Source organism: Octodon degus, unplaced genomic scaffold, assembly GCF_000260255.1.
Source record: "Octodon degus isolate 3935 unplaced genomic scaffold, OctDeg1.0 scaffold00033, whole genome shotgun sequence".
NCBI classification, from domain to species: Eukaryota; Metazoa; Chordata; class Mammalia; order Rodentia; family Octodontidae; genus Octodon; species Octodon degus.
Window position 1 is genome coordinate 7,678,522 of NW_004524609.1, and position 7,975 is coordinate 7,686,496.

A 7,975-nucleotide genomic window follows, 5' to 3' on the forward strand; every position below is an offset into this window, starting at 1 on the left:
CTATAATAAAGATTATTATATAAGCCATGTGTTTATAAGGCTCTGTGTCTGCTTCAGATTCTTACCTTTTATTGTTACATAGATTGAGATGAGAATAACCTTTTGGATATCTTTTTTTTTTCTTGTTCTTGAGATTTTCATGGGTCACGTTTTGTGGCAGTCCAGTATTCTTCTGTTAATTATTTCAATTATTTCTTGCATTGTTATATAGGTCATAATAGTTAATAATGTATTTGTATGTTACTTTTAGGGTTTTTTGGGTACTGTTTACATGATATTAGTGAAAATAAAATTGATCAGTACTGTGACTTTCAAAACACATTGCTGGATTATTTTTTCTTAAAGATTTTATTCTTGTTAATATGCTCTTCTGTCAAAGCACAACTGTGAGTTTATTTTGTATTAATTTTTTTCTTTTTTTATTCTTAGGTGATGAAGGGGATAACTTCTATGTGATTGATCAAGGAGAAATGGATGTAAGATTTAGTTATAAAAGAAATGTCTTAATAATCTTAAAAGTCAATGTTTTGATTTTTATTGCTTCTAGGCAATGCGTATTTTTCTTGTTATGATTTCTGCATTTTATTTTTATTTTAAAGAAAAGAAAGAACAATAAACAGTAAAAATGATTCAGAATTTCAAAATAAGGTGATAGGAAATGAACAGTGGTTGTTACTTTACATATTGTTATCTTAGTTGCTCAGATTACCAGATAGAAACATACTATTGATCAAACAACTAGGCTGGGCGTGGTGGCACACCCCTGTCATCCCATCACTTGGGAGCTGAGGCAGGAGAATTGGGAGTTTGAGTCCAGTCTGGGCTACAAAGTGAGCTCAAGGCCAGTGTGAGCTGCATAATGAGACCTTGTCTCAAAAAGACCAAAACAAAACAAAAAACGAAACATTAACTGTCTCTCTCAATAAACCAGTAGAAATCAGTACAGTTATCCTAGCCATCATGCGCAAGTGTGTATATAAATATAATTATATTTCCCTTTTCTTCTTTCTCCTTTCCCAGTTCTTTCATTTTAAAAAAATGATAAACATAACAAACCCAGTTTCACACAGGTTTTTGGGACAGTTCCTGTAGTTGATACATTGTGTATTGTTTTCTTCCTAGTACTAATTGAATTTTTTTTTTTTTTTTTGGTGGAACCGGGGATTGAACTCAGACACTTGGGCTTGCCAGGCGAGCGCTTATTCTACTGAGCCATCTCCCCGGCCCCTTCCTAGTACTAATTCAGAGTAGAAAATAAGCATAGTGTTTCTGAAGAGCTTTCACAGCTCTTTTATGTTAGATTTCAGTACCTTTTGTTGGGTATTTTTATGACACAAAGGTTAGTTCTCCAGCTACAACCTATTTTGGGGGTGGAGGTAAAGTGTGCATATATATGTGGGGAAGCAAGGTCAAAATGCAGCAGAGGAGTGTCCACACCTGGCCCTGGCCTGTGAGACAATACGGCTGTCTTCTGTAAGTCCTGTTTACCAAGCAAAAGGAGGACCGAAATAGCACTGGTACGGGGTAATTAGGGAATTCAGGACCTAGTGCAGGCGGAGTGCTTGGTGCAGTGCTCGCCACCGCAACTGCGGGGTAAGTGTGTTCTTGTTAGTACTGCGTGGCTGACCTGTTCTGCCATCATGTCCAAAGAGAACTTTTCATATCAGGTAATTGTGCATTTAGGTCATTGTCAGAATTCCAACTGTTCTGCTTCACTATTTTCTGAAAACATAATGTATATGCTTTTAAAAACAAGGATTCTGATTCTTTCAAAGAAGTTTGAGAATTTTTAACATTCTTTTATATATGTAGAGAAAAAGCCCTTGATGTCGTTTGCATTTTAGGTATATGTGAACAATGAGTGGGCAACCAGCGTTGGGGAAGGAGGGAGCTTTGGAGAACTGGCTTTGATCTATGGGACACCTAGAGCAGCCACTGTCAAAGCAAAGACAAATGTGAAGCTGTGGGGTATCGACCGAGACAGCTATAGAAGAATCCTCATGGTAAGAGCATGAGCTGTCGGAGTGTGACCTGTAATTCTGACCTGTGTAAATAATATTTGAGTAAGGCCACAAATTGAAATGACAGCACGTCATACTTGTAATGATTATTTTGCATTGAGCCCTGTTTAGCATTATTCATCATGTCACTGGAGGCAGTGAAATTTTAGAACAAAAATGTGGCCAGAAATGACAGGTGTGTGTAGAAATGTATTGGCTTGCCCTTAGGTGTTAATTTACCTAATGCCGCCCACTGCAGATTGTCCGCCAGGCTGCTTTAAGTGCATAGCGTTATTTAAGGCCACTCAGAAGAGATTAGCATCTTTACATTGAAGATGAGTTGTCAGTAATACATATATCATGTCCTCTATGTTCTGTTAATATAGTCAGAGCTTTTGAGAACTTTATGACATATTTAAAGAGTAATTTAGGATGTTTAAGTCTTAGCTAATAGCATTGGCCATTCTGAATGATTTTCTTAAATTTTTGCAGAGTTCATCTATGCATTTGGAATTTTTTTTAATACATACGTATATATATTTTTTTAAATCCTCCTGTATTTCTGAGTATCTTATGTACGTACCAAAATGCACAATGCTCAAGTCCCCTTCATAAAATGGTGGTGTGTTTGCATGTCACCTGTGCATTCTCTGTGAACCTAAAGCGTTTTTTTCTATTAGTGCATGTTTGTAGAACTGTCGCCTACCTTTCGTGGAGTTGGTACATATACGTAGCACATCCTACTTCCTTAATCCCCTTGCCCGCTGCCCCCACTCTCCATCTGTGATCACCTTCCCATTTGAGAAGGATCTCTCTCTTCCTACTGACTATAGCCTTTTACTTTGCTCTTTATATGGAGTTTGGGTTTCTTGTAGAAGAATCCATGTGACATGTATGCTTGTGTGTCAAATTTATTTCCCTGAACATTAAGGTCTCGGTGCATCCATCTTCCTACAAGTCTCAAGTTTATCTTACAGCAGGGTAGTATGCACCGCACTGAATTAGATTTCCTTTATCCATTCATCTGATATTTGATACACAGGCTGCTTCCATGATTTAACTATTATGACTTGTTCATATAAACATGGGTGTGCGTACATTGCTGTAATATGATGTCTTTAACTTGTTGGGGATGATTGCTAGAAAGGGAATATCCAGGTCAAAGGGAATTTCTAGTTTGGGTTCATTTGTGGACCCACTGTGCTGCTTTTCATACTGCTTCCATAGTTTGCTTTCCCATCACCAATGTAGAAGGGTTCCCTTTTTTCCCATGCTTTACATGATCTCTGGATTACTCACTAATGCCCAATATGAGGTAAATGGTAAATGTGTGTTTTGCTGTGGTGTTCAGAGAGCAATGTCAGGATAAAAGTCGGCATGTGTTCAGGACGGGAAGAATTTTTCTGAGTACTTTTTATTTTTATTTTTATTTTCCCATAATTTTATTGAGAAATAGCAATGAGACAGTTTCAAATTGAATTGGTAGGACAGTTCCAATAATTAACACATTGCATACTGCCTTCCTAGTGGTTATTTGTTGTACAAGATGCAGACATGATATCCTATTTACAAACACTATTAGAACAAATGCCTCTATTCCTTGAATTAAGAGAATGTAGCTATATAATTATCCTAACCATTTTGAATACACAGATACAAAGTAGTCATTGATCTATATCCCCTTTTTTTGTTTAGTTCCATCATTGAAATTATTATAGGTGTGTGAACTCAGCAAAATATTCCAAAATAGTCCAGTAGTCCATAATAGTATCGGGTCTTCCACTTGACTGGCAGTGTCAGAAGTTGTTGACCTGAGTCCCCTGCAGCTCAACATAACAGCATGGCTTTACTTCTTACACTTCGTTAATCTGCCTTTGGTTAAATTTGTGCACGTGGAATCCGTGGGTGTGGAGGAAAGACTGTAGTGTATCTATCTGGCACATACACACGTGCATGAAGTATGTAGGTACGTAGATTTCTGGCAGGGCGGTACATTGAAGCATATTTGCCATATAAGGAAGCTTTATTTTTTTTCCTGGCGATTGAACTCAGGATCTTGTGCTTGCCAGGTAGGCAGTCATCCCACTGACAGGCTATCTCCCTGGCCCTGGGGAAGTTTTATTATCAGAGAAAGTATGTTTCCCTCTTTTTCTCTCAGATGCAGTCAGTGTACTTTGCAGGTAAGACAGCTTAGTTGTGTTTGGGGCACTGGGATGCTTCTGTTTTTTGGAGTCCATAAGTGGCAGCAGTTTATTTCTCTGTGGGGAAGTATGCTGTGCAGGGAATGTGAATTTTGAAGAACTAATACTTTGCTTTTCTGGCATTTCACTGCCTGGTACTGCTATGTACTGTCTTTGGCCAACATGCCTGGTGTTTACTTGGGAGCAAGTTACAGAGAGCTTTTTTTCTGTATTGAGTAGGAAGTCAGCTGTTTTCAGCTTGAAGAAAAACAATGACCAAAAAGAAGTCATTTGGGTGGGATGGCGCACATTTGTAACCCCAGCACGTGGGGGGACTGAGGCAGGAGGACCACCGTGAGTTTGAAGCCAGCCTGGGCTGCATAATGAAGTCAAAGCTAGCCTGAACTACGGCGTGAGACCCTGTCTAAAAAACAAGAATCAGAAGCAGTGCAAACTTGACTTTTTAAAGTTTCTTTGAAACTGCTGTTTCACAGCATCGTATAATAATGTGTGTGTGTGTGCTTAATTTACAGGGAAGCACACTGAGAAAGCGGAAAATGTATGAAGAGTTCCTCAGTAAAGTCTCTATTTTAGGTGAGTGTGAAGGTTTGTATGGAGAACTGGTCCGATGGTAATGATACTCAGCAGAGCCTGTTATTTTTCTAAAAAGTTAACTGGCTTATTTTTTTGCTAATAGTAGTGAAAAGCATGTGGGAATGTTTTATAACAGTATTGAAAGTTGGACTGCCTGCTGTAACTAGACTTGGGAAAAGCTTTCTGAAAGTACAGGCTCTGCTCGTTCTTCCTAGAAAGATAGGAGGGCTAAAAGGATCTGCCTGTGTGACACGTTCCACCCTAATTCTGTCCTTGAATGCATTGGTTCTGAAAGGAATCTCCATGAATGCATTTTGTCTGTGGAAAGATTAGGTATCAATTGTTGGCATCCTCTGCAAGGATGTCCCGCTTCTTGAAATTTATAGGAAAGCAAGTTAGTTAGAGATTCTTTGTGTGGGTTGTTGTATAGACGGGGAAAGAATAGAATTTAGGATTTAGAAGAAGGGCAGGGATTTCTATGAAACTACAATCTGTTGTTTGTTGGTTTACAGAATGATTAATTTTTTGCAGTGTACCCTTTAAAATAGTCACGTTTGCTTAATGTCCCAGTTACAGTTTGGCTTTTAGGAACAAAAATTATTTTCCTGTTCTTGTTTCATAAATAAATTCAGCTGAGCACTTTGAGCCTTTTGAAAAATACGGATGGTGATTCTGCTGCGCGGAGCAGTGTTTAAAGATAGCTGCCAGAGCTGCGTGTTCTCTGACCAGGGGAAGGGCTGCTCACTAGAGTCTCTCTCGACTTTGTTTCAAGTTTTAGCACCAAGTGACATAGAGAAACTTCGGGGCTCTTGTCTTTCAGAGTCTCTCGACAAGTGGGAGCGGCTCACAGTGGCTGACGCGTTGGAGCCGGTGCAGTTTGAAGACGGGCAGAAGATTGTGGTTCAGGGCGAGCCTGGGGACGAGTTCTTCATTATACTCGAGGTGAGGCTCTCGACGTGTGACCTCCTCCGATGCTGGGCCAATTCTGAGGGCTATGGCTCTTGAGTTTTAAGAGTATTGGAGTTTTATTTACAGACTATCTTTTACTTTAAATGCGTTTATTTAGTTTTTCTGCTAGCCTGCGTTGTTTATAAAGAGTTTGAGTTGTGATTGTGGAAGGCTGCTAGATACAAGTAGCCGCACACAGAGTAGTGCCTGCGCTTCATCGCGTAAGCCAAGAAAACTCACAACCACCGTGAGTGATTCTGCACTACCCTTGTTAAGATGTAAACGTGTGGGGTACTTGGTAAATAGCGGCAGAGCTGCTTAATGAATTGTGTAAGTTAGTGTGTTCTGTGTCTGTGTAATCCCTGGAAATGTGCAGCAGATAATCTTGCCTGCCACGTGCAGCCTGATGGCAAAGTCAGAGATTCAGCTCTTGTCATAGTGCAAAAGCAGCTGTGGAATGAGTGAGTGGCTGCCGTCGCAGGAAGCCCTTACGCACAGCAGATGCAGCGGGCTTCGTCCCCCGCCTGCACTCTGCTAGCCATGCTTGACGAGCCTGCGAGCAAGGGACGCTGGCTCAGTAGAAACCAGAGTTGATGTGGCGACTGAACTCGCAGCCCCCTTCGCCACCTGAACGCAGGTGTTGACACAGTCTGCGATTCCCCCTCCCCCGTTTTTCATGTGATAGCTATAATTGTGCAGGATGTTTAAAATGCCACTCTGGGGTAGAAAGTGCTTTTTCAGCTTCTTGGTGATCTTGTTACAGGGGACAGCTGCAGTGCTACAGCGTCGGTCAGAAAATGAAGAGTTTGTTGAAGTAGGAAGATTGGGACCTTCTGATTATTTTGGTATGTTGGGTTCCCTCATGTTAAATATGTACCGTAGTTCGTTGCTGCTCTGAAACACTGTAATGTTTCATAATTTTGTTTTTCAATTTCATTTATTTTTGCTAGTGCATTTTAATTATAGAGAATAGTGGGTCTTATTACATGGCATTTTCATTGCGAGCCCATATTTTGGATAGACCCTCAGGTCCCCCGTGTCTCTTCCCCGTCTGCTTCTCTAATAAGCCTCCCTTGTACTCTTATGCCATCTGTTTTTTTCCTTCTAGGTTAGGCGTATAAGAGAAAATGTGTGATACCAGTTTCTGAATTTTATATTTTAATTGCTTTTTGACTCAGTTTGATTCCTACTCAGTTAATGATTGAGGTATTGGAGTTATTGATTGACTTACCTGTTAGTTGATATTTGTGTTGGTGTTCTGAGACAGGATCTTATGTGTTGTGGCTGGCCTTGGACTGTCTGTGGGTCAGGCTGGCCCTGCGTTTGTGTCCTGCCTCAGCCCCTGGGGTGCTGGGATTACAGGCGTGCACTTTCACACCTGGCTGTGCTAAGTATTTGGTTTCTTTGAATGTGCAGTTGTGGTGGCCGGCACTAAGTCCCGTGGGATACAGGCCTTCGCTGCTTGCTCAGCAGTGCACGCGGTCAGAAAATGTCGGTGGGAGGGCCCGGCCTGCTCTCATCTGCTCCCTTCCCTTTCCAGGTGAAATCGCGCTGCTGATGAACCGTCCCCGTGCGGCCACTGTGGTTTCGCGCGGGCCCTTGAAGTGCGTTAAGCTGGACCGACCTCGTTTCGAACGTGTCCTGGGCCCCTGCTCAGATATCCTCAAGCGGAACATCCAACAGTACAACAGTTTCGTGTCGCTGTCTGTCTGAAGCGTGCCTCCAGTGCCTCCCTCTTGTCCCCTAGTCCGAGCTTTGCTCTGCGGCAGGCGGCTTTGTTTTCCCTACTTGCAGCTCCAAGTGGCCACTGGCATTGCAGCTTCTTGTCTCTTTATATTATTACATGTTGCTTTCATTGCACCATTTTTAATTTAGAGCATGAACCAAATGCTCATACAAATAAATATAGAGTTCTGTGGACTTTCGCTGTTACTGATCCTCTCTGTGCAGTGCTGGCGTTCCGCTGGGCAGGGAGCGCCATGCTTTTTGGTGAGGGTGGTTCCCAGCACAGTGGAGCACCATGGGGTGATGGCAACCCCCTGCAGTTCTTCGTGACGTGATTTCTGGTCCTAAGCGTACTTAGACTGTGGCCATATATGCCGTGCTTCTGTGTACAATACATTTCTCGTTAGGCTGCAACGGTTAGGAAGGATGGACACAGGAAAGCTTAGTGCAGTAGCAAGGCATACGCTTGGAATTCAGCTATTGTAAGGGTGGAAAAAATACCCATTTTTGCTAATTATCAGATGGATA

General features: G+C 41.5%; 1 protein-coding gene across 2 annotated transcripts in view; it reads left to right on the forward strand.

Moving 5' to 3' along the window:
• The window catches only part of Prkar1a (protein kinase cAMP-dependent type I regulatory subunit alpha), a 24,979-nt gene extending 17,004 nt beyond the window's left edge, over positions 1 to 7,975 (forward strand). The window contains exons 6-11 of one of the 2 annotated variants that reach the window (XM_023714027.1): positions 430 to 476; positions 1,845 to 2,003; positions 4,714 to 4,774; positions 5,595 to 5,716; positions 6,486 to 6,567; positions 7,263 to 7,975. In XM_023714027.1, coding sequence (XP_023569795.1) covers positions 430 to 476; positions 1,845 to 2,003; positions 4,714 to 4,774; positions 5,595 to 5,716; positions 6,486 to 6,567; positions 7,263 to 7,435 — 644 coding nt within the window. In that variant the 3' untranslated portion in view covers positions 7,436 to 7,975. The remainder of the gene's footprint in view (positions 1 to 429; positions 477 to 1,844; positions 2,004 to 4,713; positions 4,775 to 5,594; positions 5,717 to 6,485; positions 6,568 to 7,262) is intronic. The other variant, XM_004630051.2, reaches the window with a different exon arrangement.